General features: G+C 67.5%; 10 protein-coding genes across 10 annotated transcripts; 6 read left to right on the top strand and 4 right to left on the bottom strand.

Moving 5' to 3' along the window:
- Positions 1 to 2: 2 nt before the first annotated feature.
- Positions 3 to 869, bottom strand: MICPUCDRAFT_5818 (uncharacterized protein; the record flags this gene model as incomplete). The annotated part of the gene is made up of 1 exon (XM_003058344.1): positions 3 to 869. A coding segment is annotated over one exon (867 nt), but the record flags the coding sequence as incomplete, so codon positions are not given.
- Positions 870 to 1,038: 169 nt separating this feature from the next.
- MICPUCDRAFT_67983 (uncharacterized protein) lies at positions 1,039 to 2,198 on the top strand (the record flags this gene model as incomplete). The annotated part of the gene is made up of 1 exon (XM_003058704.1): positions 1,039 to 2,198. One exon carries the CDS (start codon positions 1,039 to 1,041, stop codon positions 2,140 to 2,142), a length of 1,104 nt encoding a protein of 367 aa, XP_003058750.1. The 3' UTR covers positions 2,143 to 2,198.
- Positions 2,199 to 2,598: 400 nt separating this feature from the next.
- Positions 2,599 to 4,542, top strand: MICPUCDRAFT_1275 (uncharacterized protein; the record flags this gene model as incomplete). The annotated part of the gene is made up of 1 exon (XM_003058703.1): positions 2,599 to 4,542. A coding segment is annotated over one exon (1,944 nt), but the record flags the coding sequence as incomplete, so codon positions are not given.
- Positions 4,543 to 4,677: 135 nt separating this feature from the next.
- Positions 4,678 to 5,817, top strand: MICPUCDRAFT_57842 (uncharacterized protein; the record flags this gene model as incomplete). The annotated part of the gene is made up of 1 exon (XM_003058702.1): positions 4,678 to 5,817. The coding sequence occupies one exon, from the start codon at positions 4,678 to 4,680 to the stop codon at positions 5,815 to 5,817; it is 1,140 nt and encodes a 379-aa protein (XP_003058748.1).
- A 68-nt stretch (positions 5,818 to 5,885) lies between these two features.
- Positions 5,886 to 6,137, bottom strand: MICPUCDRAFT_57841 (uncharacterized protein; the record flags this gene model as incomplete). The annotated part of the gene is made up of 1 exon (XM_003058343.1): positions 5,886 to 6,137. The coding sequence occupies one exon, from the start codon at positions 6,135 to 6,137 to the stop codon at positions 5,886 to 5,888; it is 252 nt and encodes an 83-aa protein (XP_003058389.1).
- Positions 6,138 to 6,719: 582 nt separating this feature from the next.
- MICPUCDRAFT_47235 (uncharacterized protein) lies at positions 6,720 to 20,240 on the top strand (the record flags this gene model as incomplete). The annotated part of the gene is made up of 3 exons (XM_003058701.1): positions 6,720 to 6,769; positions 6,939 to 11,868; positions 12,116 to 20,240. The coding sequence occupies 3 exons, from the start codon at positions 6,720 to 6,722 to the stop codon at positions 20,165 to 20,167; spliced, it is 13,032 nt and encodes a 4,343-aa protein (XP_003058747.1). The 3' UTR covers positions 20,168 to 20,240.
- Positions 19,505 to 22,109, bottom strand: MICPUCDRAFT_57838 (Multidrug/Oligosaccharidyl-lipid/Polysaccharide flippase superfamily; the record flags this gene model as incomplete). The annotated part of the gene is made up of 1 exon (XM_003058342.1): positions 19,505 to 22,109. The coding sequence occupies one exon, from the start codon at positions 22,107 to 22,109 to the stop codon at positions 20,235 to 20,237; it is 1,875 nt and encodes a 624-aa protein (XP_003058388.1). The 3' UTR covers positions 19,505 to 20,234.
- A 706-nt stretch (positions 22,110 to 22,815) lies between these two features.
- On the top strand, positions 22,816 to 23,868 carry MICPUCDRAFT_17492 (uncharacterized protein; the record flags this gene model as incomplete). Its single annotated transcript, XM_003058700.1, has 1 exon — positions 22,816 to 23,868. The coding sequence occupies one exon, from the start codon at positions 22,816 to 22,818 to the stop codon at positions 23,866 to 23,868; it is 1,053 nt and encodes a 350-aa protein (XP_003058746.1).
- A 103-nt stretch (positions 23,869 to 23,971) lies between these two features.
- Positions 23,972 to 25,898, bottom strand: MICPUCDRAFT_47232 (uncharacterized protein; the record flags this gene model as incomplete). The annotated part of the gene is made up of 2 exons (XM_003058341.1): positions 23,972 to 25,580; positions 25,778 to 25,898. 2 exons carry the CDS (start codon positions 25,896 to 25,898, stop codon positions 24,097 to 24,099), a joined length of 1,605 nt encoding a protein of 534 aa, XP_003058387.1. The 3' UTR covers positions 23,972 to 24,096.
- Positions 25,899 to 26,256: 358 nt separating this feature from the next.
- MICPUCDRAFT_57834 (uncharacterized protein) lies at positions 26,257 to 27,510 on the top strand (the record flags this gene model as incomplete). The annotated part of the gene is made up of 1 exon (XM_003058699.1): positions 26,257 to 27,510. The coding sequence occupies one exon, from the start codon at positions 26,257 to 26,259 to the stop codon at positions 27,508 to 27,510; it is 1,254 nt and encodes a 417-aa protein (XP_003058745.1).
- Between the last annotated feature and the right edge of the window lie 257 nt (positions 27,511 to 27,767).

Here is a 27,767-nt window from a genome sequence, read left to right as displayed (position 1 = left end):
TCGAGCGCGTAGTGCTCCTCGAACCCGACGGCCTCGTACAGCGCGTCGAACGGCGTGAGCAACTCGTCGCCGACCGCGCGGTTTCCCTCCTTCATCGCCTCGATCGCGGCGTTCACCCCGCGCACGCTCGCGCTCAGAAGCGTGAGGCCGTGCAACACCGCGTCGTACCCGAGATTCGCGCACTCGGTCGGCGTCAACAGCTTCCGTCCCGGCTTTTCAACCTGCGCGAGCATCGTGAACGGCGTCGCGACGCGCGCGTTAAACGCCTCCATCTCGCGCTCGCCGTCCGGTCCCTCGAAGTACACGACGTCCGCGCCGAGGTCCTCGAACGCCGCGCACCGCCACATCGCTTCCTCGAACGCGCCGCCGCCGCCGTCGCTCGCGAGTCGCGCGTCCGTGCGCGCGACGATCATGAAGTCGCCACCTCGCGCGCGAATCTCGTCGCGAGCGTCCACCGCGGCGGCGACCCTCGCGACCGCCTCCGCGCGGCTCACGACTCGCATCCCGTCGCTGAACGCGCATCGCTTCGGAAAAATCTGGTCCTCGATCGACACCGCGGCGAACCCGGCGGCGTGGTACGCGAGGACGGTGCGTCGGACGTTCGCGACGCCGCCGAAGCCCGCGTCGCCGTCGCCGACGACGGGCATGGCGCCCGCGGCGCGACAGACGGCGGTCCCCGCGTCCGTCATCGCGGTCAAGTCCGCGAGGCCGACGTCGGGGTCGCCCAGGCGCGACGCGGCGACGCCGTAGCCGGACATGAACGCGCACTGGAAGTCGTTCGCGGCGAGGAGGCGCGCGCCCAGCGCGTCGTAGACGCCCGGCATCAGCTCGCAGCCGTCCTTCGAGAGCACGTCGCGGAGCGCGGACGCGGGGGAGGACGAAGACGACGCGCGCGGCGCGAGGACGGCGCGCGGGAGTCGACGTCGACGTCGGGGCGAGGGCGGCGGCGCGGACGCGGACGCGGACGCGGACGAGGCGACGCGCGCGACGCAGCTCGTCATCGCGCCCGCCGCGGCGAAGAGTGTGGACTCGTCCGACATGATGATGACGCGAGTCGAGAACGAGATAGAACTCGTCGGACGAGTCCCGCGCCTTCGCGCCACTGCCGCGCCGCCCCCGCCCGCGCGCAGCAGGACCGCGTCGCATCATGTCGCGCGGGGATCTGGGCGTCGCCGCGGTCGTCGCCGCCGCGGGCGGCCTGATGTGGGGCGTCGCGAAGCTCGCGAAGCTCCCGTGCATGGCCGCGTCGTCCGCGCCGGTGCTCCTCGGGATGCGAGGATGGCAGCTCGCGAACGTCGCGTCGTTCGCCGTGAACGTCGTCTCCGTCAGCGTCGGCGGACGCGTCGACGGCGAGATGGCGAAGGAGGCGAAGCGCGCGGCGAAGGCGAAGCGCGAGGGGAAGAGCGAGGCGGAGGCTGCCGCGGGCGTCCCCAGGGACTCCATCTACCGATCTCTCTTCACCCCCGCGGGGTGGGCGTTCGCGATCTGGGGCGTCATCTACCTCGGCGAGTCCGTCTTCGTCGCCGCGCAGGCGAGCCCGTCGCTCGCGTCGTCGTCGCGCGAGCTCTACGCCGCGCTCGCGCCGTGGTGGACCATCTCGTGCGGGCTGCAGGCGCTGTGGTGCGTCGCGTTCCGGCCGTGGGCGAGACGCCCGCGGCATTTCTGGATCTCGGGCGCGCTGCTCGCGACGGAGGCGGTCGCGCTCGGTCGCGTCGCGCGTTGCTTCGTCGGCGCGTCTCCTTCGCGGTCGCTCTCGACGACCGAGTTTCTCGCCGCGCGTCTGCCGCTCGGCCTGCACTTCGGGTGGATAACCGCCGCGGCTGTCGTCAACCTGAACTCGCTCGTCGCCGTCGCCGGCGCGGCGCCGCACGCGCAGCTCTCCATCGCGTTCGCGTCCGTCTGGGGCGCCGCGGCGCTCGGGGTCGCCGTCGCGCTCGGCACCGGCGACGCCGTCTTCGCGGCGACGCTCGCGTGGGCTCTGGCGGCGGTGGCGAGCGACGGCGGGACGCGGACGAGGGAGGTGATGGGCGAGACGCCGCTTTGGGCGCTGTCGCACGGCGCGGCGTGGGCGGCGCGGGCGTTGGCGGCGGCGAGCGCGATCGCGGTCGCGATCTACTGGAAGATACCGTAGGCGCTAGATAGATGGGCACTCCTCGAAGAGGTGTTTGTCGTGCTCCGAACGCGAACTCGTTCTCGTCGTGCGTGTGCTCGCGGCTCCCGTGTGAGGGGCGAAATCACTACGTATAACCTCACATCGGTCGCGCAGTCGCGCGCTCGACGACGTACAGTGGTGATTTCGCCTCTCATGTATATCGCGTATCCGCCAGTGCGTTTCGCGATCTCGTCGCGTCGTGGTCGTCACTCGATCGCGCGCGTCCGCGACGACGTCACACGCGCACCATGAGCTGGCGACGCGCCGGGGAGGCGCTTCTCCGCGGGGTCGCGTCCGCGGCCGCGAGCGGCGGCGGCGCGACGACGTCGCGGTTCGCGCCGTCGTCGTTCGCGTCCGCCGCCGCCGCCGCCGACGTTTCAGCGTTCCTCGCGCGAAGAACGCGATCGCTCGCCGACGCCGCGCGTTCAGCGCCGACGCGATGGCTGTCGCACGCCTCCGCGGCGGTTCGCGCGGACGCGGCGACGGACGACGACGCGGCGGTCGATCACGGCCGCGTGAGGAACTTCGCGATCATCGCGCACGTCGACCACGGGAAGACGACGCTGCTCGACACGCTCATGAAGCAGGGCGCGCAGACGGTCGCGACGGAGCGCCTCATGGACAACAACGCGCTCGAGAAGGAGCGCGGGATCACGATCAGCAGCAAGTACACCTCGTTCCCGTGGCGCGGCGTGACGATGAACGCGGTCGACACCCCCGGGCACGCGGACTTCGGCGGCGAGGTGGAGCGCGTGCTCGACCTCGTCGACGGATGCCTCCTCCTCGTCGACGCCACGGAGGGGCCGATGGCGCAGACCAAGTTCGTCCTCGGCAAGGCGCTCCAGAAGGGCCTCAAGCCGATCGTCGTGATGAACAAGGTGGACAGAGACAACGTCACCGAGGAGGGCTGCGCGGCCGTGGAGAGCAAGCTGTTCGACCTGTTCGCCGCGCTCGGCGCGGACGACGACCAGCTCGATTTCGCCACGGTGTACGCGTCGGCGCGAGAGGGCGTCTGCTCGCTGGATCTGGGAGACGCGCAAGCTCGCGTCCGAGAGAACCGCGGGAAGGGCGACATGAGCGCGCTGCTGGACGTGCTCCTCGAGCGCGTCCCCGCGCCGGACGGGGACGAGGAGGACGAGTTCAAGATGCTCGTGTCCATGATCGAGCACGACGCGTTCGTGGGAAGGCTCGTCACCGGACGCGTCGCGAGCGGGCGGGCGAGAGTCGGCGACCGCGTCAAGGCGCTCGCGATGCGTCCTGCGTCGGGGGAGGACGTCGGCGCGTCGTCGTCGTCGTCCGAGAAAGAGGTGGGGAGGATCACGAAGATTTTCACCTCGCACGGCGGCGTCCGCGCGCCGCTCGAGGAGGCGAGAGCCGGCGACATCGTCAGCGTCGCCGGGCTGACGACGGCGACGGTGACGGACACCGTGTGCGCGCCGCTCGTCGCGGACCCGCTGCCGGCGACGCCGATCGACCCGCCGACGTTGAAGATGACGTTCGGCGTGAACGACAGCAGCCTCGGCGGGAAGGAGGGGAAGAAACTGACGGGTCGGAACATCTGGGACAGGCTCTGCGCGGAGGCGGAGACGAACGTCGCGCTGCGCGTGGTACAGCTGGCGGACAGCGGCGGGGACAAGTTCGAGGTCCAAGGGCGCGGCGAGCTCCACCTCGGCGTGCTCATCGAGACGATGCGCCGCGAGAAGTTCGAGATGTCCATCTCCCCGCCCGTGGTGTTGTATAAGACCGATCCGGAGACCGGGAAGCGTCTGGAGCCGATCGAGGAGATCGTCGCGGAGGTGGAGGAGGAGCACGTCGGCGCCGTCATCGAAGCGGTGACGCTTCGAAAAGGCGAGCTCGTGGACATGGTCGTCGGCGCCGGCGAGGGCGGGAAAACCCGCCTGGAGTTCCTCGCCCCCTCCAGAGGGCTCATCGGGTTCAGAGCGACGTTCGTGAACGACACGCGCGGCACCGGGACGATGAACCGCGCGTTTCACTCGTACGGCGACTACCGCGGGTCGATGGACCGCGTGCGAAAGGGCGCCATCGTGTCCTCCGCGACGGGGACCACGACGACGTACGCGCTGGGAATGCTCGAAGCGCGCGGGACGCTGTTCGTGGGGCCCAAGACGGAGGTGTACGAGGGGATGATCATCGGCGAGAACAGTCGTGAGGAGAGCATGGAGGTGAACCCGTGCAAAGAGAAGAAGCTGACGAACATGCGCGCGTCCGGGAACGACGAGACGACGCGACTGACGCCGCCGAGGGCCATCGCTTTGGAGGAGGCCATCGGGTACGTGCAGAGCGACGAGCTCATCGAGGTGACGCCGAGCGCGATTCGGCTGCGGAAGGCGATTCTGGACGGGAACAAGCGCAAGGCGCAGAGCCGGAAGAAGAGCGAGCACTGACGATGACGAGCGAGCGTCGTCCTCAGCGTCGATAGGCTGTCGGCGCCGCTATTTTTATTTGAGTTGAAACGATTTTTTTGTAAACATCGCACGCGCGCGCGTCCGCCGCCGGGCGCGTCCATGGGTAAGCCGCCGCTCGGGGCCGCGCTCGCGCTCGCGCTCGGCGCGGGGATCGGGTTCTTCACGTCCTCGCGCGCGCGGCGCCGCGAGAAATCCAAGGCGGCGACGCGCGACGGCGGCGACGGCGGCGACGGCGGCGGCGAGACGGACGCCGCCTTCGGATCCGCGTACGCGACCGCGAGATCTCGCGCGCAGGCGGCGCTCCTCTCCGCGTTCGACGCGGACCTCGACGCCGCGTTCGCGGCCGCGTCCGATCGCTTCGGCCGCGCGAACCTCAAGCGCGTCCCGAACGACGACAAGCTCCGCGCGTACGCGCTGTACAAGCAGGCGACGCGCGGGCGATGCGTCGGCGCGAAGCCGCGCGTGCTGACGGACGGGACGACGAAACACGCCAAGTGGTGCGCGTGGGAGAAGCTCGGGGACATGCCCTCGGACGAGGCCAAGGGCGCGTACGTCGAGCTCGTCGACGCGCTGTTGGGCGAGGAGGAGGAGGCGGCGGGCGACGAACGCGGCGGAGGCGGGACCGAGGACGACGCCGACGACGGCGGGTTCGGCGGACCGGTATTCTCGCGCCCGGCGGCGGTCGTCGACGCCCCGGACGCGGACGACGACGACGCGTCGGCGGCGTCCGCGCCGTCGCCGCTCATCCGCCACGTCAAGAACGGCGATCTGGACTCCGTACAGCTCATGCTCGGGTTCGCGCGCGCGTCCGCGGACGCCGACGAAGACGAGAGCGTCGTCGACGTCGTGAACCGCGTCGACGCGCGAGGATGCACGGCGTTGCACCACGCCGCGGACGGCGATAAGATCGACATCGCGGAGGCGCTCATCGACGCCGGCGCGAATATCAACGCGCGCGACGACGACGGCGCGACGCCGCTGCACTACGCGTGCGTCGTCGAGCTCCCGGGGATGTGCGCGCTTCTGCTGTCGAAGGGCGCGGAGGTTGGCATACCGGACGACGACGGCGAGACGGCGGCGTCGTTGGGGTGTTTCGAGCTGTCGCAGAGGCACATGGAGAAGGTCATGGCGGAGTTTATGGCGGAGGAGGCGACGAAGGACCGCGTGGATTACCTGGACATCGCGGCGAAGTTTGAGGCCGACCTCGCGAGGAAGAAAACGGACGAGGAGATCGTCTAGCTAATAGAGAATACTCGAGCCGCTACTAGGTTTAGGTACTACGTCGCAAACTCACTTCGTCTCGCTACTCACGCGGCGTCCGGCGACCACGCGAACGTCGACGACGGCACGTCCCCCGGGTCCAAAAACACCGGCCCGTCCCCCAACTCGACGCTGTGAAACGCCCGACGCATCCACTCCGCGATCAAAAACACCCCGCGCGCGGCCCCCTCCACGAACCCCTCCACCGTCCAACTCGCCGTCACGACGCACGACCCGCCGAGCGCGTACGTCTCAGCCGCGTACTTCACGTCGTCGCACGCGCGCTTCAGGTACTCCATGCGCTCGTCGTCGTTCGCGTGCGCGACGCTCGGACTCGCGCCACCGAGCTTGAATGCACCGCACGGCGCGCTGTACGCGCGCGTACGCGTCGCGCTTCGACTTCCCCCGAGCGCGCGCTTGGAGCTTCGTGACGACGAACTCGCGGAAGCTCGCGTCGAAATTCTTCCGAGCCGGTTCCGGCGTTGATGACGTCGAAGTCGAAGGACGCGACGACGCGCGAGTCACGGCGTCGTCGACGACCGCGTCGACGACCGCGTCGACGACCGTTCGGTCGGCGTCGTCGTCGACGACGTCGCCGACGGCGTCGTCCATCGCGACGACGCCGTGGCGCGCGGGCGAGTGTATTGTTGACTCATCACGCGCTCCTCTTTTCGGTCGACGAGTACGAGTCGCGTACGTACAGTACGCGAAATATCGACAGACTCTTTACCCATACGGGTAAAGATTGGTCGCATTTCGCAGCAATTGGCCACAGGGCCAATCGTTCGAGCGTATTTAGGGTACGGGAACTGCTTCCAAAGTCGATTTTTGCATCCCGCCGCCCACTTCCGCTCGCGCGCGAGAGGCCCGCGTCGTTCGCGATGGCGGCCTCCGGCGGTGGTGGAGGACGCTCCGCGATGTTGACGTCGAGGTGCGCGCGCGCGCCCCGCTCGATCGTCCGATGAACCCTCCGCCGCGCGCGCGTCGTCGATCGATCGGTCGCCCGCCGCGGTTTTTCGGATTACTTTTTCCCGCCGCCCACGCTCCCGAGGTTAGGTCGAGCTCTGATCCGCCCTCCCCCATCCCTTCACGACGCGCAGTCAATTCGCGGAGCACGCGAAGAAGCTCGTGGACGCGAAGACCGCGAAGGATAAGCTCGCGCTCGCGACGGAGATTCGAGACGCGATCGAGATCGTGAACGTCGGGAGCGAGTACCCGAAATTCTTAGACGCGTACCTCCCCGCGTTCACGTCCTTGCTCGAGTCCGTCCCGCCCACGACGTCGGACGGGCCGGAGCATAAACTCCGCAACGTCATCCTCGAGATGATGAACCGGCTGCCGCACAACGAGACGCTGCGGCCGCACGACAAGGCGCTCCTGAAGCTCGCGATGGACGCGTTGAGGAAGGAGAACGAGGACAACGCGCTCATCTGCCTTCGAATCATCTTCGACCTTCATCGGAACTTCCGCCCGAGCCTAGAGTCCGAGGTGGAGCCGTTCCTGCAGTTCGTGTGCGAGGTGTACAAGGGCGTGAACGAGACGGTGACGACGACGTTCGGGGATGAAACGGCCGGGGTAAAACCGTTAGCCGCCGACGCCGTCCCCACGGGCGTGCAGACGCTCTCGACGCGATCGTTCAAAGTCATGACCGAGTGCCCGCTCATCATCATGCTCCTGTTCCAGCTGTACGCGCGGCTCATCCCGCCGAACATCCAGATGTTACTGCCGCTCATGGTCCAGACGATCGCGCTGAAAGGCCCGGCGCCGAGCGCGGTGCCGTCGCACTTACGCCAAGCGTTCGGCGACATGAAAGGCTCGCAAGTGAAGATGGTGTCGTTCGTGACCTACCTCCTTCGCGGGTACGCGGAGGCCATTCTCCCGCACCAAGAGGCGATCAGCAGCAGCATCGTGGAGCTCTTAAAGTCGTGCCCGGACAACGTCGCGGTGCGAAAGGAGCTCCTCGTCGCGACGCGGCACGTCCTCAGCGCGCAGGATTTCAGAAGAGGATTTTACGCGCACCTCGACACGCTCCTGGACGACGAAGTTCTCGTCGGGACCGGCAGGGCGTGCTACGACGCGCTGCGACCGCTGGCGTACTCCTTCCTCGCCGAGCTCGTGCACCACATGCGTCTGGAGCTCTCGCTCGTGCAGATACGACGCGCGGTGTACATGTTCAGCCGTAACGTCCACGACGCGTCTCTTCCGCTGTCGATCCAGATGACGTGCGTGCGTCTGATGCACCACCTCGTCGAGAGCATCTTCCGACGACGGAACGACCCGACGCAGGCTGCGGAGGCGCGCGCGAACCTGATACGGATACAAGACGCGACCGTGAGCAAATTTCGCACGGTCCGGCCGCAGGTGTACGGCTTGCTCGAAAACGCCAAGCGCGCGGAGCTCATCGAAGCCGCGATCGCGAAGGAGACGAAAGCCGCGCAAGACGCGCTCGCGCTCGGCATCACGACGAAGACGCCGCCGGGGACGGGCACGGCGACCTCGACGGCCGCGGAGGCGGCCGTGAAATCCGAGCCGGCGGAGAAGCCCAAAGAGAAGGAAAAGGAAAAGGAAAAGCCGAAGAAAAAACCGACGCGAGGCGGCCGCGCGGCGGCGAGAAAAGGCCGAGCCCGCGAGGAGAGCGAGTCCGACGACGACGACGACGACAAGGACGGCAAGGACGCGAACGACGCGGACGACGCCGACGGTAAGAAGAAAGGCGGCGACGGCGACGGCGACGGCGCCGCAGCGAAACCAAAGTACCCCGAGCTCATCGGGTACGGAGGCAAGGTGCACACCCCCGCGGAGGCCATCAAGCGCCTCGCGGACACCAAGGCGCTCGTCAAGACGCTGGTGATCGGGATGAAGACCCTCCTGTGGTCCATCACGAACTTCCACAGCGGCAGCGCGCAGCAGCAGAACGCGTCCGGGTCCTCGATCGCGAAAGGGTTCAGAGAGGGCGAGCTCCGACGCGCGTCCGGGTTCGTCGCCAACGGCGTGCGGTGTCTCGCGTTGTACCAGGGCACCGAGTGCGCGGAGATGTGCACGCACTTCGCGGAGGCGCTCGCGGTGCTGGACCCGCGCAACTTCCTCGACGTCATCTGCCTCAGGCTCGACGCGCTCCTCGGCGGCGGCGAGCCGTACGAGCTCGCGCCGATGGTCCAGCTCCCGCACTTGCTCCTGCAGTCCACCGCGTTGGGCCGGTCCTTCGCGGACGCGTTAGCGACGCACCTCGTTCGCGATCGCCTCGACGCGCTCGCCGAGCCGTCGACGGCGCAGTCTCAGCTCGTCTTGAAACTCTTCTCGCTGCTCATGCACGCGGTGTCCAAGTACAGCAGCTGCGAGGCGGTGCTGTCTCCGCACGTCGTCCCGCTCGTGGAGGCGTGTCTGAAGGCGCTGAAAGAGGTGGAGGATCCGTCCGCGTACGTGCGTCTGCTGCGCTACCTGTTTCGCGCGCTCGCGCAGGCGAAATTCGATCTGCTGTACCGAGAGGTCGTGCCCGTGTTACAGCCGTGTCTCGACACGCTGCTCGCGATGCTACACGGCCCGGACACGCACGAGCTCTCGGACACGGTGGTGGAGCTGTGTTTGACGTTGCCGGCGCGGCTGTCGAGCATACTGCCGCATCTCCCGCGGCTGGCGCACCCGTTGCTTCGCGCGTTGAAGTCGACGAGCAGCGAGCTGCAGCTCCTCGGCCTTCGCACGTTGGAGTTTTGGGTCGACTCGCTGAATCCGGATTTCCTGGATCCGTGCATCGCGGAGGTGGAGCCGCAGCTCATGCTCGCGCTGTGGGCGCTGCTCAAGCCGCAGCAGTCCGGCGCGCCGTTCGGCGCCAAGGCGTTGCAGATGCTCGGTAAGCTCGGCGGTCGGTCGCGGTGTTTCCTTCGCGAGCCGTTGGAGCTGGAGGCGAAGCCGAATCCGGAACACGGCCTGCGGTTGATCCTGACGTTCAAACCGGAGACGTCGTTCTTAGTCCCGCTCGATCGGTGCATCGCGCTGATGAAGACGATCCTCGCCGCGCCGCCGGTGCCAAACTTGAAAGGCGCGGAGGCGCTCGTGGAGCATCGTCGTCAGGCGCTGTCGTTTTTACGCGCGTGCCTGGCGAGCGTGTTGAACCTCAGCGGCGGCGCGGTGAAGACCGCGCCCGGCCAGACCGAGATCAAGAACGCGCTCGAGGGCGTCGTCGCCGGGTGGTTCACGGACGACGCCGGGAGAGACAAGGACGACGCGAACGGCGACGGGAAGGGCGGCGACGGCGCGGACGCGGACGCCGCCGCGGGATCAAGAGCCGCGCAGCTCGGGAACAAGACGAAAACGCAGCTCATGGCTGAACAGAACGTCTTCAAGCAGCTGCTCACGACCGTCGTCGCCGCGGAGGCGGACCCGACGCTGAAGAAGGCGAACGACGGGTTCGTCGACGCCGTCGCGGAGCACTTCGCGATGCTGTTCGTGTCCGGGATGGCGCCGTTGCAGCCCGGCGGGAGCGGACGAAGCGGCGCCGCCGTCGCCAAGGAACGCAAAGCCGCCGCCGCCGCGGCGGCGAAGAAGAAGAAACAAGACGCGGAGAAGGAGGAGGAGGAGGAAGGGAAGAAGGCGTCCGCGTCCAAGCGCGGCGGTCGCCGCGGTCGCAGCAGCGCCAAAAAGAAAGACGAGCCGGAGTCCGAGGAGGAGGAGGACGACGACGAGACCGCGGCGGACGCGGACGACGCGACGCCGGCGAAGAAACGACCGGCGGCGGCGGCGCTGAAAGAGCTCGACGCGTGCCTCTTCCTCGACGCCCTCATGGACGCGCTCGAGTCCGGCAAGCGCCCGCACGTCGACGCCGCGATGCGCGCGGTGAAGATTTTCATCGACGCGGTCATGACGCTCGCGTGCGACCCCGCGGTCGTCGGCGTGACGGAGGAGGACGCGGCGCAGGCGAGGGAGGCGGTGGAGACGGCCGAGGCGGCGGCGAAGAGGGAAGCCGAGGCGAAAGCCGCGCGCGAGAAGGCGAAGAAAGAGGGCGCGCTTCGGGGGGCGAAGAGCTCGAACTCGGGCGACGACGACGCGGACGCGAAGGGCGCGGCGGACGGCGGCGACGCGGACGTCAAGGACGACGACGCGAAGAAGAAGGGGGACAAGGCGACGGACAAGTCCCCAGCGAAAAAGGGCGGGAAAAAGAGCAAAAAGGGCGACGACGACGACGAAGACGACGACGCCGACGACGAGGATAAGGACGAGGACAAGGAAAAAGCAAAGGACGCCGCGGCCGAAGACAAGGCGGCGAAAGACGCGGCGGCGGCGAACGAGAAGGACGACCGCGACGCCGACGCGGACGCCGCGGCGGCGGCGGCGCTCAACGCCCCGATCCCCCCCGCGCTCCGATCGCTCGTCACCGAGCTCCTCCCTCGTCTCATGCACTGCTGCTTCAAGAAGAGCTGGCAGGCGACCGTCGGCGGCGTCGGCGGGATCGACGCGCTCTCGCGCGTCCTCCCCATCTCCGCGCTGACGCCGCAGCTCCCGAGGGTGCTGCAGGCGCTCCTGCGCGCGATGCGATCGCTGCCGCCGCACGCGGTGAGCGAAGTGCGCGCGGCGACGGACGCCTTTCACCGCGTCTTGGAGGCGGCGACGCCCGAGGGCGTGATCCTCCGCGGCGACGACGCCCCCGCCGGGCTCGAGGCTGCGATCGGCGTCCTGAGCGAGGAGCTTTTCAGCACGTCGTCGTCGCCCACGGTGCGTCCGGTCGTGGAGCGCGCGATTCGCGGGCTCGCCGCGCGGAGCGGGCTCGACGTGGGGAAGGTTTTGGACGTCAAGACGACGCACGTCGCGTCGTTGCTGTCGCGGCCGCTGCACTCGCGGCACGTGCACGTGCAGACGCAGGTGGTGCACATCCTGAACTTTTGCGTCTCCGCGACCCCGGAGCCGCTCATCAAGATCAGCGCGCAGGCGAACTTCGTGAGCGTCCTTCAAGAGGCGCTCGCGGTGGCGGAGAACGACGACCCGAGCACGCTGAAGGCGCGTTCTATACACTGGTCCCCATACGACCGCGTTCGCGTGGTGAACGCCGATCCTTAAGGACTTTTCCCGGCGTGTCTCTCCGCCCACCCCTCGCTTTCAATCCCCGCCCTCGACGCCTTTCAACTCCACCTGACGCCTTTCAACTCCGACATTCGCTTGGTGCTCCTCGACGCTGAAGACGGAGCCGGGCGCGTCGGAGAAGCTCCACGCGTTGCGCGCGGCGTGCATTCGCCTCATGTGCAGCGTCATGGCGCTTCAAGAGCTCAAGACCCCGCCGCCGGGGCAGGAGCAGCTCGCGCAGCTCAGACAGCGGATCATCACGATGTTCTTCAAGTCGCTCACGTCGCGGAGCGCGGAGGTGGTGAACATCGCGAAAGAGGGTTTGAAACGCGTGATTCAACAGCAGTCGCTGTCGAAGGAGCTGCTTCAGTCGAGCCTGCGGCCGATTCTCGTGAACCTCGCGCACTATAAAAACCTTACGATGCCGCTGCTCGTCGGCCTCGAGCGACTGTTGGAGCTCTTGTCCAACTGGTTCAACCCGACGCTCGGGGAGAAGCTCCTCGAGCACCTCCGAAGGTGGCTCGAGCCGGATAACAAAGCCGTGGCGCCCGGGGGGCAACAGACGCAGGCGCGACCGCCGCCGAAGGACTTCAAGATCGCCGCGGCGATGATCAACCTGTTCCACTTGTTGCCGCAAGCCGCGGGGAAATTCTTAGAGCCGCTCGTGATGCTGACGATTCAGCTCGAGCAAGCGCTGCCGCAGAGCGGCGTGCACTCGGAGGTAAACTCGCTGTACCGGAAGCCGCTCGCGAAGTTTTTGTCGCGGTACGCCCCCGCGACGGTGGACTTTTTCCTCGCGCGGCTCTCGCAGCCGGCTTTTTTCTTCCGTCTCTTGGACATGATCCGCATGGAGAAGGAAGGGAAGCCCCTGCGGGAGGAGCTCGCGAAGAGCGCGAACAAGATCATCGCCGCCGCGTTCACGTGGCCGCGCCCCAACGCGGGCGCGAACGCCGCCGCGGACGCCGCCGCGAGCGAAGGCCTCAGCGGCGTCGGCGGCGGCGGCGACCTGAACGCGTACAACGGCTTGAAGCTCATCAACGTCCTCGCGAAGCACATGCCGGAGTGGCTGCACACGCAGCCCGAGCTCGTCTCGGTGCTCTGGGGTCGGTGGCGGTCCGAAGCGCGAGCGGAGCGGCTCAAGAGCGAAGAAATGCTCGCGCTCCCGGAGCTGCTCGAGTCCAAGAGGCTCGCGAAGTGCTTCGTGAACGTCGCGCGGAGCGACCGCGCGCAAGTCGGCGCGCTGTTCGACGTCTTATCCATCTTCGACACGAAAACGCGCGTGGACTTTACGTTTCTCGAGGAGTTTTACAAGAAAGAAGTCGCCGCGGCGTACACCCCGGAGGAGAAACACGACGTCCTGATGCACTTCCTGAACGCGTTCAAAGAGCAGTCGCTCACCGCCCCGGAGCTCGTCTCCGCGTTGAGACTCGTCATCATGCCGATGCTCGAGCACACGCTGAAGAACGTCGCGACGGACGCGAACGCGATGGAGGACGCGAAGAAGGTAATCACCGAAGACGCGGTGAACATGATCGTCGTCGACCTCCTCGAGACGGCGGACGAGGAGTCCTCCCCGGCGCACAGCGAGCCGCTTCGAATCCAACTCTTGCGGATGACGACGCTGCTGATTCGCAACCTCCCGGACGAGCTCGTGTCGCATCGCAAGGAGCTCATCAAGTTCGGGTGGAACCACCTCAAGAGCGAGGACAGCGGCAGCAAGCAGTGGGCGTTCGTGAACGTCTGCCATTTCCTCGAGGCGTACCAAGCCCCGGAGAAGATCGTGCTGCAGGTTTTCGTCGCGCTCTTGCGCGCGTGCCAGCCCGAGGCGAAGGAACTCGTGCGGCAGGCGCTCGGCGCGCTCACGCCCGCGCTCCCGAAGCGGCTGCCGCAGGGCGACCACAAGTACCCGATCTGGATTCGATACACGAAGAAGATTCTCGTCGAGGAAGGGCACTCGCTGCCGCACTTGATTCACGTCTGGAACTTGATTCACACGCACGAGAAGCACTTTTACGCGTCCCGCGCGCAGTTCGTGCCGCAGATGGTAAACTCGCTCTCGAGGCTCGGGTTGCCGTCGTCGTCGCCGCCGGAGAACCGAGTGTTGTCCATCTCCCTCGTCGAGCTCATCCTGCAGTGGGAAGAGCAGCGCGTCGAGCGCACCGCCGCGGCGGCGCTCGAGGACAAGCCCGAGGAGGAGGAGGAGGAGGACGACGAGGAAGAGGAGGAGGAGCCACCCGAGAAGGCGGGCAAGAAACGCGGCCGCGACGCCTCGGGAACGGACAAAAAAGACGCCGCCGCCAAGGGCGACAAGAAATCCAAGGGCGAAGGCGGCCGCGCGTCCCGCCGCCGCGGCCGATCCGCCGCGACGGACGACGACGACGAAGACGACGAAGACGCCGTCATGGCCAACGCGGACGACATCGAGCTCGGGGACGACAAGACCGCCGGCAAGAGCGACAAGTCCGTCGCCGCGCCCGCGGTGTCGATGTCCCCGGACGCGGACGAGTTCCAGCCCGCGCCGGCGATGTGCGAGATCCTCGTCAACTTCCTCGTCCGCATGGCGTTCCTCACGGGCGAGAGCAAGGACAAGGAGATGATCGCGTTGCACGCGCGCGCCGTCTCCCTCCTTCGCAAAGCGCTGACGGCGTGGCCGAAGGCGAACATCAAGTTCGGCTTCATCGAACGCCTCCTCGCGAGCTCCACCGCGAGCGGCGGCGACGCGACGAGCACCCTGTCCACCGGCCTCGCGGTGTTCAACATCGCGCTCGAGTGCGGCTGCGGGGACGAGTTCATCCGCGGCAACGCCCCGCAGGTCGCGTCCATGCTCGAGCCGTGCTTCGCGTCGACGCGGAAAAACACGCACGACGCGCTCGCCAAGGCGTTGGGCCGCGCGATGTTCCCGCCGCCGCCGAAGGGCGCCGCGCCCGGGGAGAAGGGCGTCCCCGCGCCGGAGACGAAGGTGCTGCAGCACCGCATGGACGAACTCTGCGCTAAGCACGTCGCGGCGGCCATCTCCGGCAACCCGGCGTTGCCGAACGTCAGCGCGCCCAACCCGAGCCTCGCGTGCGTGCTCGCGTGCGTCGCAGCGCTGGCGGAGCGGCAACGCCGCGTCGCGGATCGCTACCTCCCGCACTTGATTAAGCTTCTGAGCCGCTTGACGCACGAGCTGAACACCGCGAGCGCGGCCGGGCAGGTGCCGCCGCCGCACCCGGCGCAGAGGCTCGCGCCGGGGGAGCAGCCTCAGGTGCCGACGCCGGAGTACGGCTCCGTCGCGCACTGCATGGCGGCGTGCGTGCGGCTGATCGCGTCTCGGGTCATCCCCGCGGGGGGCGAGCACAAGCAGCTGTTCTTGAGGATGCTCCTGCAGCTCATCAACGACCAGGCGACGCACGGCGCGGTGTTGATGGCGACGCTCGACGCGCTGAAAGGGTGGGCCGGGGACACCGTCCTCGGCGCGACGCCCGGCGCGACGGGCGCCGCCGCGGCGATTCCGACGGACGTCGGAGTCGTCGCGCTCAAGGCGGAGACCCAGGACGCGGAGGCGTCGAACGCCGCGGATGCGGCGGCGGCGGGCGCGGGCGGCGACGGCGGCGGTGCGGACGCGATGGACGTCGACGAGAAGGACGACGGCGACGGCGAAGCGGACAAGCCCAAGGGCGGGAAGGAGAAACCTGGCGGCGCGGGCGGGAAGGTCAAGCCCGGGGAGGAGAAGGGCGGCGACGGCGACGCGAACGACGCGAACGACGCGTCGGCGGAACCTAAGGACGACGGCGCCGCGGAAAAATCGAAATCCACCGGCACTGGCGGCGACGCGAGCGGAAAGGCCTCCCGGGCGGCGGACGCGCCGGATTCGGACGCGAAACCCGCCGTCCCGGACCCGGACGCGCCCGATCCGAACCGACCCGGGTCGCTCAGCGCGAAGGAAACCGTGCTGTTTCTCAGCAAGCTCGCGCACCTCACGCGTCTCGGGCGCGAAGTCACGCAGACGGCGGAGTGGGAGGAGAAACTTCTCGGAACGCTCCACGCGCTGTGCGCGTCCGGCGGCGCGCACGCGATGGCGCTGCGACAGGAAGTCTTCGTCAAGGTGGAGAGGAACCACCTCCTCGGGTTGCGGACGCGGCACCCGAAGCTCCGCGCGAAATTTTTCGAGCTCTACCACGCCGCCGTCGGAAAGACGCTGTTCCACCGTCTGCAGTACATCCTCGCCGGGCAGGAGTGGGACGCGATGGCGGACACGTTCTGGCTGAAGCAAGGCCTCGATCTGATCCTCTCCATCCTCGCGGAGGAGGAGAAGATCACGCTCGCGCCGAACAGCGCGCAGATCCCGTCGCTGCTCCCCGCCGGGGACGACCCGAAGACGACGCCGCCGCCCGAGTGCCCGCCGCGGCCGAAGAACGCCGGCCCGGCGCCGCTGGAGAAGACCGCCGCGCTGCTGGACCGTCACGCCGCGTTCCTGACGAAGATCGAGACGCTGCGAGTGAGCGACCTCGTCGCGCCGCTGCGCGAGGTGGCGACCAGAAACGCGCACGTGGCGTACTACCTCTGGGTTCTCGTGTTTCCCATCGTGTGGGCGACGCTCCAACGCGAGGAACAGATGACGCTCGCCAAGCCGATGATCGCGCTGCTCTCCAAGGAGTACCACCAGAGACAGGCCGCGGTGCGGCCGAACGTCGTCCAGGCCCTCCTCGAGGGCATATCGTTGTCGCAACCGCAGCCGAAGATACCGAGCGAGCTCATCAAGTACCTCGGAAAGACGTACAACGCGTGGCACATCGCAATCGCGCTTCTCGAGAACCACGTCGTTCGGTACCCGCAAGAGGCGCGGTGCTTCGACGCGCTCGCGGAGCTGTATCGCCTCCTCGGCGAACAAGACGTCCTTGTCGGTCTGTGGCGGCAGCGGTGCACGTCGGACATCACCCGCGCGGGGCTCGCGTTGACGCAGCACGGGCACTGGCAAGAGGCGCAGGACGTCTTTTTCCGCGGGATGCAACGCGCGAGCGCGGGGCAAGTCTCCGGGGTGACGAAGACGGAGCTGTGCCTGTGGGAGACGAACTGGCTGAACAGCGCGAAGCAGCTGAACCAGTGGGAGCTCATCTCCGACTTCTCTCGCGCGGTGGAGCACACCGAGCTGCAGCTGCACAGCGCGTGGCGAATGAACGACTGGAACACGGTCCGAGACCTCCTCCCCGCGTCGGCGGCGACGTCCGAAGTTGAGGAAACCGCGGAGATCAACATCGTGCGCGTGTACAACGCGCTCGACAGCGGACGGGTCAACGACGCGGAGCAGTACTGCAAACAAGCGGTCAAGCTGCTTCTCGACCGGTGGTGGAAGCTCCCGGAGACGGGCGCGAGCGCGCACGTCCCGGTCCTGCACTCGTTCCACGCCATCGTGGAGCTGCAAGAGTCCACGCGCATCTTGGTCGAGCTCGCCAACGCGAGGCGGCCGCAGCATCCGAACCCCGGCCACGCGCGCACGCTGATCCAAGACACGATGGAGACGTGGCGACTGCGCACGCCGAACCGCTGGGACCCGCTGCCGCAGTGGAACGAAGTGCTGACGTGGCGCGGGTACATGTACGGCGTCATCGCCGCGGCCGCGAAGGGGCTCGTGGAGGCGCACCCGCAGCTCGTGCATCAGGGGCACCAGCTGGATCAGCTCGGGTTGCGCGACCGCGCGTGGGGCATCAACAAGCTCGCGGGGACCGCGCGGCGGCATCGCATGGGCGAGGCTGCGAACGCGATCCTCACGCAGCAGCAGGGGCACATCGAAGTCCAGGAGGCGTTCTCGAAGCTGCGAGAGCAGAGCAAGGCGTGCCTAGAGATGGAGGGCGAGACGGTTACGGGGCTGAACGCGTTGGAGGGGACGTCTTTGGACTTTTTCCACGCGCATCACAAGGCTGAGCTGTTCCGTCTGAAGGCGCTGTTTCAAGAGAGGATGGGCGACGGCGACGGCGCGCACGCGTCGTACGCGACGTCGTTGTCCCTGTGCAAGCAGCTCAGCAAGGCGTGGATCTCCTGGGGCGAGTTTTGCTCGCGCCAGGCTACCGCGGCGGCGTCGAGCTCCGGCGCCGCCGGGTCCGGCGTCGCGCCCACGGCGAGCGGCTCCGGCCCCGGGAACGCGGAGGAAGCCGCGCGGTGGGCCAAGTACGCCGCGACGTGTTACTTACAAGCCGCGAAGCACGGGCCGCAGCGGTACCGCCACGAGCTCGTGAACGTGTTGCATCAGCTCGCGTTCTCCGATCACACCGCCGCGGTGGGGCGAGCGCTCGCGAAGCACCTCGACGCGATTCAACGTTGGGTGTGGATCCCGTACGTCCCGCAGCTGTTGCTCTCGCTTTTGAATCGCGAAGCCCCGCACGCGAAGGCGCTGCTCTTGCGACTCGCGCAGGCACACCCGCAGGCGATGTACTGCCCGCTTCGGACGTTCCTCTTAGAGCGAAGAGAGGCGGCGACGCGCGTGACGCAAACCGCGCGCGCGCTCGCGCAAAAGGCGCAAGAGTCCTCCGCGGCGGCGCAAAAGTTTAACGAAAACGACGCGAGCGAGGAAGCCGTCGCCGCGTTCTCGCTCGCCAAGGCGGACAAGACCGCCGCGCAGGCGGCCGCGCAGGCGGCGAACGAGGCGGGCACCGCGTTCGACGGCGCGAAGGAGGTCATGGAACGCCTGAGGCACAAGCACTCGCACCTCGTCGCGGAGCTGGAAGTGCTTCTCTCCGAACTCGGCGCGCGTTTCGCGTCTTCCCCCGAGGAGAGGCTCCTCGTCGTCGTGTACACGCTCCTTCATCGGTGTTACAAGTACCCGACCGCGACGACCGCGGAGGTCCCCGCGAGCTTCAAGAAGGAGCTCACGGGGGTGTGCCGCGCGTGCTTCAGCGCGGACACGAGCACGAAACACACCGAGTTCGTCGCGGAGTACAAGGCGGATTACGAACGCGACCTGGACCCGGAGCAGCCGACGTTCCCCACCGCGCTGCACGAGCTCATCGAGCGCTTGAAGCGCTGGAAACGACAGCTCCAGAGCGACGTCGAGGACCGACTCCCGACGACGCTCAGGCTCGAGGACGAGTCCCCCGCGCTGCGCGGGATGCGATTCGCGGAGGTTGAGGTCCCCGGGCAGCACAACGGCGACGCGGAGCTTCCCTCCGTCGATCGCTTCGTGAAGCTCGAACGCATCGGCGCGGACGTGCACGTCGTTCGCAGACACGGGTCGTCGTACCGGTGCCTCACGTTCCTCGGCGCGGACGGGAACGAGCGACGGTTCCTCGTGCAGACCTCGCTCACGCCCGCGGCGAGAGGCGAGGAGCGGATGCTCCAACTCTTGCGTTCGCTGAATCACTCGCTCGCGCACCATGTCGAGACGCGACGCCGCGGGCTGTGCTACTACACCCCCGCGGTGGTCCCGGTCTGGCCGCAGGTGCGTCTGATGGAGGACGACGCGGCGCACGGGACGTACGGTGAGGTGTACGAGATCAACTGCGCGAGGTACGGCCGCGAGCCGGACGCGCCGATCAGCGCGTTTAAAGCCGCGTTGGACGACGCGGTGACGGGCAAGGTTACGGGCGCGGAGAACGTCTTGAACCTGAGACTCAAGGCGTTCTCGGACGTGTGCCAGCAGCACGTCACGGAGAACATCTTCTCGCAGTTCATGTACAAGACGCTCCCGACCGGGTCGCACTTGTGGACGTTCAAGCGGCAGATGTGTCAGGAGATGGCGCTGTCGTGTTTCATATCCGCGTTGCTGCGGATCGGCGGTCGCACGCCGCAAAAGATTCTCTTCGCGAAGAACACCGGGAAGGTTTTCATGCTCGATTTCCACCCCGCGTTCGACAGCAAAGGGATGACCGAGTTCGTGGAGCCGGTGCCGTTCCGCCTGACGCGGAACCTGCACACGTTCTTCACGCCGTTCGGGGTGAAGGGCGACTTCGTCGCGTCGATGGCCGCCGCCGCGCAGGCGTGCGCCGCGCCCGGGACGAGCCTCGAGACGCGGCTTCTCTTGTTTTTCCGCGATCAGCTCATGTGCTGGCCGTGGCGACGGATGACCCCGGCGGCGGGGTCGAACGCGACGCCGCTCGGGCCTACGCCCGCGGACGTGCGCGCGATGGCGAGGGCGAACGTGGACGAGGTGTTGAAGCGGCTGCCGTGCATCGCGCCGACGCCGCCGCGGATGGGCGGCGGCGAGCAGCTCTCGAGCGTGCAAAAGGGGGTCATTCACCTCGTCGAAGCCGCGATCAACCCGCGGAACTTGTGCCGCATGGAGCCGACGTGGCAGGCGGCGTTTTAGACGGACGCGCGCGCATAAACGACGTACTGTACTGTACGCGTGTCATTGTTATACTACTCACTACTAACTATGCGATCGATCGACGCGACGACTCGCCGCGCCCGCGCTCTTCCCGGCTCTCTTCCCGCGGCGGGTCTTCCCCGGGCGCCGCCGCCGCCTGCCTCGCCTTCGCGTCCGAGGCGTACTTTTTCCAATCCGACGACCACACGAACCCGTACGCTATGAGCAGCTCCAACGCCGCGGCGGCGCAGCCGTACGCGTACACGCCGCGCAAGTTCGTCTTGAAGACCAAGATCATCGCCGCGACGCCGCCGACGCTCAGCGGTATGTCTACGAAGAACGACAGCACGGTCACCAGCGTCTGCCTCCCTTGCCCCGAGAAGACGCCTCCGGTGCACAGACTGTTCAACACCCCCAACGTCGTCGCGAGTAGCGCGACGGGGAGCACCTTCGCGGCGTCCCTCGCGACGACGCGATCGCTCGTCGCGAGCGACAGCACCGGCTCCGCGAACGGCGCGACGAATATTACGACGGCGACGAGCGTCGCGGACACGACCGCGGTGGACAACCAAAACGAGCGCCGCGCGGCGTCGCCGTCGCCGCGGCCGAGATGATATCCGACGCGGACCGCGATGACCATGGAAAACATCGCGTTGATCGCGCCGGACCACACGACGGTCGCCGCGGAGATGGCGCTCGTCGCCGCGACCGCGTCCGTGCCGAGCTTCGACACGAGAAGCGTCGTCGCCTGGCCGACGACGACGCCGAAGACGAGCGTCCCGACGAGCGGCGCGGCTTGCCGTAAAAACTCGACCGTGCGCGCGCGCGTGTGGTGTCGAAAAGACCACCCCCCGCGCGGCCAATACCTCTCGTGCGCCCTCCTCCTGACGAACATGTAGTACCAGTACGCCAGCGGCTGCGCGCACCGCGAACACGACAGCGACATCGCGGCGCCGACGAAACCGAACCCCTCCCACCGCCCGCGGCTCTCGCGCAGGTACCGAAACGGCCCTCCGAAGACGAAGACCCAGTTCAGCAGCGCGTTGACGAATAGAAACGCGACGCCGTTGTACATCGCCGGCCTCGGGCGCCCGACGGCTTGGAAATAAAACCGCATGCACTGATACCAGCCGTTCGGCACGGGCCAGAACACGTTCCACCGTGCGTACTCGCCCGCGAGCGCGCTGATTGCGGGGTCGAACCCGAGCCCGAGGAGCGCGTCCTTCACGAAGAAGAACCCGACGAGCGTCGGCGTCATCGTCACCGCGAGCCAGAAGACGCTCTGCTGCAGCCAGACGCCCGCGACGCGCTTCGCGCCCGCGCCCGCGGCTTGCCCACACAACGCGTTCAAGACCTGGTTGAACGCCAGCGGAGGGACGACGAGGAGCGTCGTGAGCATGTCGCTCAGCGCCGCCGCGGCGAGGTAGTCGCCGGGCGAGTGTTTCCCTCCTTTGTAGTGACCGACCATGATCGCGTCCGTGGACGCCATGGCCATGCGGCAGAAGTAGCTCACGAACATGGGCCACCCGAGCGTCCATATCGCGCGGAGCTCTCGCGCGTCGTCGTACGGCACGTTCTCCGCGTCGTCGTCGTCGTCGTCGTCGTCGTACGGCACGTTCTCCGCGTCGTCGTCGTCGTCGTCGGCGGCGGCGGCGTCGTCGTCGACGTCGACGACGTCCGCGTCTCTCGAGACCCCGAGCAGCGGCGCGGTGAGCGCCGCGGCTTCGTCGTCCTCGCCGTCGTCGTCGTCCGCGCGCGTCTCCTCGAACGAGACGCGCTTCGTCTCTCTCGAGCGGATCTCGTCCCTCTCCTCCTCCTCCTCCTCCTCCTCCGCGCGCAGCAGCGGCGCTTCGAGGTCGTCGTCCTCGCGCGGACCGGATGGCGGAGACGCCGCCGCCGCCGCCGCCGCCGCGGGGCGCCGGCGGCCGCGCCGTCGCCCCATGACGTCCCCTCGAGTCGCGTGCCGCGCGCGGCGCCCGACTGACCACGGAGGCAGAAACGCGTCGACGACGACCCGGCCGTTCTCTCCAACGTGTCGTCACATTTAATCGCGCGACACGACTCCGACGCCATGGCCAACGGGATCGAGATCAAGGAGGTCCAGAACCTCCAGACGAAGCTCTCGTCGCTCATGGACGAGCTCGATCACAAGGTGTTCCGTCCGTCGCAGAAGCAGGTGTTCCAGTGCTCGATCAAGTGCACGGAGGCGCGAGCGACGACGCAGGCGGAGTTCCACGATTGCCTCTCCCAGTGCAGCGCGCCGCTGCAGCGCCACGAGGCCGCGGTCATGAGCGAGCTCCAGGAGTTTCAACACCGCGTGCAGCGATGCGTGCAGCAGTGCCAGGACAAGCAGGCGACGACGCAGAACCAGTCGCAGTTCGAGCGCTGCGTGAGCGACTGCGCGGTCTTCTACCAGAAGGAGCTGGGCGCGATGCGTCCGAAGCTGCTGAAGAAGTCATGGCCGTGATCGCGATCGTGACGATCTTCCGCACTTCGATCGCGCGCGGCGCCGCGCGCGCGTCATCAGCCCTAGCAGCAGCGCCCGCGCGATGTCGTCGCCGGTCGTGATCCCGCACCGCCCGCGCCACTTCTTCAGCGTGAAGAACCACCCGCTCTCCGGCGTGACGACGCCGCAGTGGATCCGTCTCATGCGCGACCACGGGTCGCACGTCGAGATCGCGACGTACTTCCCGCGCCTGATCTTCCTCACGATCATGTCGCTCGTCAACACGATCGGCGCGATCGCGGACTCTGTGCTCTACGGCCGCGCGATCGCGTCGCAGGAGCTGAACGACGAGCCCGTGTTTATCCTCGGCCACCCGCGCACGGGGACGACGCATCTGCACAACCTGCTCTCTCGCGATCCGTCCTTCGCGTTCGCGACCACGTTCAGCGTGGGGTTCCCCTCGGGTTTCCTCTCCTGCCGTTGGCTCGCGCCGTTCATGGGCGCGATCATGGACGACACGCGGCCGATGGACAACATGGCGTTATCGCACGACACCCCGCAGGAGGACGAGGTGGCGACGAATCAGCTCAGCGGCGGCGCGTCGCCGTACATGCCGCTGATGTTTCCCAAACGCGAGGCGCTGTTTCGGCGGTGGTACAGCATGAGGGACGGCGCGTCGAGCGCGGAGATCGCGCGGTGGAAGGAGTCGTTTCTGTATTTCCTGCGAAAGACGCAGTACGCCGCGGGGGGGAAGCGCAAGAGGCTGCTGTTGAAGTCGCCCGTGCACACCGCGCGCGTCGACGTCCTGCGCGAGATGTTTCCCAAGGCGCAGTTCGTCTTTATCCATCGGAACCCGTACGAGGTGTTTCAGAGCGCGGTGCACATGGCGGACGCGTACTACTGGCAGTGTTACTTCCAGGTCCCGAGCGCGGAGGACGTGCAGGAGTTCATCCTGTATCAGGGCGAGTATCTGCACGACGCGTACGAGAGGGACATTCGAAAGGTGAAGAAAGGGAACAAGCACGAAGTGCGGTTCGACGAACTGAATAAAGACCCTCTCGGGACGCTGCGGGCGCTGTACGACGCGTTAGGGTGGAGCGCGAACTTCGCGAGCATCCGCCCCGCGATCGAGTCGTACGCCGGGTCGCTGAGGGATTTCAAGATGAACGCGCACGCGCGTCTGAGCGAGGAGGCAAAGGAGGTGGTTCGCGCGCGGTGGGGGAATTGGTTCAAAGATTTGGGATACGACGAGTAGGCGGCGGGCGCGCCGTCTCCGCGCGCGTCGTCGATCGGTCGCGTCGCGAAGGTTTCGTAGTTAAAATTAATACTGTAGTTTGGTAGATGCCGCATCGTTCGAGGGTAAAATGCATTCTCTCGTTTGTTTACAACGGATCGAACGAACGCGCGCCGCCGCGCCCCGATCCCCCCGCGCGCCTCTCTCGTCCTCCCCCGCCCCGTTCGCGTCCGTCCCCTCGTCTCGTCATCACTGCAGCGGCTCGTCCGCGTAGTCGTCCTCGAACGCGTCCGAGGGCACCTCGTACGTCCGGATGATCGGCTTGTTCGGGTCCTTCACGAGCAAATACTTCCCGTCCTCCATCTTCATGCACGACTCCACGATGCTCTTGAACACGCCCCACATGTTCCCCTCCGTGAGGTTGATCTGCTGCGCGAAATCCTTCGGCTTGTACGTCTGCGTGTTGACGATCTCGTGATGCCCCGGGTCCTTCGGATGCGTCCTGGTCACGAACCCGAGCTTCATCTGGTCCGCGCCCGCGAGTAACGCGTGGCACGTCCACTTCGCGAGCTTGTTCGCGTTGTTCTTCAGCTCCGTGGCGATCACCGCGCCGCGTTGCGTCTCGATCTTTTGCCGCCAGTCCACGCCCGTGATTTTCGAATCGTACTCCGTGAGCGCTCGAATCTGAAGCAGCGCGCGCGAGCCTTTGCTCTCGACGACGCCGTTGAACTCGCACCGCGCGACGAGCGTGATGCCCGGCGCGACCGCCCACTTCCGGTAGCGGTACCCCACCGGCGCGGCGTCGTCCCCCGCTAGCGGCGACGGCGAGCCAAACGAGAGCGGCTTCTCCGAGAGGTCCAACGCCTGCTGCGAGTAATCGTGATCCGCCGCGGTGGACTCCGCGCTCAGCTGAGGAACGCCGTTGATGTTGTCCTTCTCGTCCGTGATGAGCTCCTGGCCAGTCTCGCTGACCGTGAGCATGTCGAAGTTGCCCTCGTCGCGCTTGTCGAAGAAGAGCTTGCCGTCTTTTTTCGTGACGACGAGGTCCCACCCGTAGACGCTCCGCGCGGCGCACATGATCGCCGCGACGATGTCCCCGGTCGCGAACACGTTCCCGGCGTTCTTCTCCGCGAGCTCGCACAGCGTCGGGTCCTCGCTCGTGGTGACGCGGTGGTGCATCAGCTTCGTCTTCTGAAGCTCCGCGGGAAGTTTCGGCGTGAGGCGATCGAACGATTTGTCGAACCAACGCAACGACCCGTGCTCCGCGAGCGTCTCCGCCTCGAGCGTCGCCCCCTTCTCGCCATTGACGTGCTGCATCTTCGTGAGACCCGCGAGCTGGATCTGCTCGAGCACCGCCCAGTCCGGGCGGATGTCCACGCTCGAGGAGTACGTCTGCTGGTCCCGCCCCCACTGCTGGCGGTTGTGCGCCCACGTGTTCCACTGCTGCGATTTCTTCGACTGCATGCGTTGCTGACGCGCGCGCTCGCGCGACGCGCCCTGGCCGACGTCGCCGCCGACGAACTCGGTCTGGTTCCGCCGCATGAACCCGCCGCGGCCGCCCTGGAACCGACCGCGCCCGCCGAAGCGCGTCCGCGGCGCGGGCTTGTTGTCCACGAGGGAAAACTCGGCGTCGTCGTCGTTGGCGAAAAAGTTGAACACGGTGCTCACGCCCTGCGAGGAGCCGTGCCTCGTGCCGCTGTACTTGCCGTACCCGGTCTGGTTCCAGTCCGCGGCTGCGAGGAAGAAGGTCGAGGAAGGGGGGGGGTAGGTAGGTCGACGAGGGGGGGCGGGCGGGGTCAGCGCGACGTTTCGCGGCCGCGATCGGCGACGAGGAGAGAGGGAAGAAGATCGACCAATCCGATCGATAGATCTAGGGTTGGCGGCGAGCGCGAGCGACGGAGGGAGAGAGAGGGCGAGACGCGAGGCGCACCGCGGCCGAGCTTGTCCGATCGCGTGAACGGCGCGTACGTCAGCGCCTTGTCCGGGTCCGCGGACTCCGTGGGAGGGCCCCACATGTCCGTGTCCGCGCACTGCGGGACCGTGAATACCATGCCGGCCGTGCGATGCGTTCGCGCGCGCGGCGGAAGAGGCCGATCGGCAAAAGGCGGCGTCGAGCTCGTGCGGCTCGATGAGCAGATAACTGATCGAGGTCCAGGATGCAAACAAGTTCATCGGTAAGTTGAAAGAGGGCGCGATCAAATATTGAAACCGAGTGGTGGGTGAAAAACGTGTGGTCTGATCGCGCGAAATCGCGCGCATATTTTTTCCCCGAATACCCGGTAATATAATCTCGTCGCGTCGCGTCGCGTCAGTGCGAGAGGCGCGGCCGCGCGGCGAGCGGCTCGCGACCGCGTCCACCCCCGAGGAGGCGCGCGGTCGCGGTCGCGACGCCGCACCGCGCGCGACGCGATGCCGCGCACCAAGGCGGTCGTCCGGAACCTCCCCCCCGACCAAGACGCGTCGTCGTTCTTCGCCTCCGTCGACGCGAGCGGGTTCGACGGAACCACGTGCGCGTATCGCGACTTCGTCCAAGGGAAGCGCAAGACGCGCGTGGTGATCCCGTCCGTCGCGCACGTCGGGTTCGACACCGAGCGCGCGCTGTTCGACTTCGCCGCCGCGTTCGACGCGAGGGCGTACGACGACGCGTTCGGCGGGGAATGGCGCGCGAGGGTGGAGTACGCGCCGTACCAAAAGATCCCGCGACTCAAGCCGCGCCTTGACAAGCGCGAGGGCACGATCGAGCGCGACGCGGACTATAAAAAGTTCGTCGAAAAGCTCGCGGAGGACCCGGTCGCGATGCAGAGCGCGGAGGTGTTGCTGGACCGGAGGGAGCGCGAGAAGAAGGCGCTGGAGCGCGCGAACGGAGGGAAGGCGCCGGTGCGACTGAGCGCGCTGATGAAGCATCTCATCGCGAAACGCGAAGCCGAGCGGAGCAAGCTCGAGCGGAAGAAGAAGAAGGCGAAGGCGAGGAAAGAGAAGGCGGCCGCGGGCGGCGGCGGCGGGGATCGAACCGGCGGCGGCGCGGGGGGCACCGCGGAGGACGAACGGACGTTAGGGAAGAAGGCGAAGAAGTGGGCGAGGAAGAAGGCTAAGGAGGCGGAGGCGGCGGCGGCGGCGGCGGCGGCGGGTGGGAAATCGAACGCGAACGCCGCCGGCGGAGGAGGGAAGGGGAAGCGACCCGACGCGTCCGAGAAGCAGACGCAGAAGCTCATGCGACGCATGACGGTAAACGACGGCGGCGGCGGGGATCGAACCGCCGGCGGGGTCCCGAAGCCGAAGAGCGGCAGCGGGAAGAGGGCGGGCGGGGGAGGAAAGGGCGGCGACGGCGGCGACGCCGCGCAAACGCCGGCGGCGATGAAAACGCCGAAGATCCTCGCGCGGCCGCAGACGACCTCGACCGCGCCCGCGCCCGCGAACGGCGGCGGCGGCGGGGTGGGCGCGAGTAAACCCTCGAAGAAGAAGGCGAGGCCGGACGTGCAGATATATGTCGCGCCGGGCGCGCGCAAAGGCGACGGCGGCGGCGGCGGCGGCGGCGGCGGCGGCGGCGGAGAGAAGGGCGGCGTCTCCGCGCCGAAACCCGGCGGCGGCGGCGGCGGTGGGAACAAGAAGCATAAGCACCCACCGCGAGCGAAGGGCGCCGTCCCCGCGCCGAAAGTAGGATGACGATGTAACGAGCGCGCGCGATAGAACCAACCGCGGAACCGAACCACGACGAGTCGACGTCGTTTCTCGGACGACGCGAAAAGGATAAAGGAGCGCCGCGCCTCGCGTCGTCGCTCGACGCGCCGCCGCCGCGGCGAAGCCGCCGCATCTCCGCGCGCGCGACGCACGCCCGCGACGCGAACTTCCTCCGTTCGACTCGCGCGCCCCCCGCCGACGATGTCCTTCACGACGACGCGCGCGACGACGCGCCGACGCGG

This window comes from Micromonas pusilla (genome assembly GCF_000151265.4).
Source record: "Micromonas pusilla CCMP1545 genomic scaffold MICPUCscaffold_5, whole genome shotgun sequence".
In the NCBI taxonomy this organism is placed as follows: domain Eukaryota; kingdom Viridiplantae; phylum Chlorophyta; class Mamiellophyceae; order Mamiellales; family Mamiellaceae; genus Micromonas; species Micromonas pusilla.
Note: the sequence above shows the minus strand (reverse complement) of the source record. Positions and strands in the feature narration are given on the sequence as shown.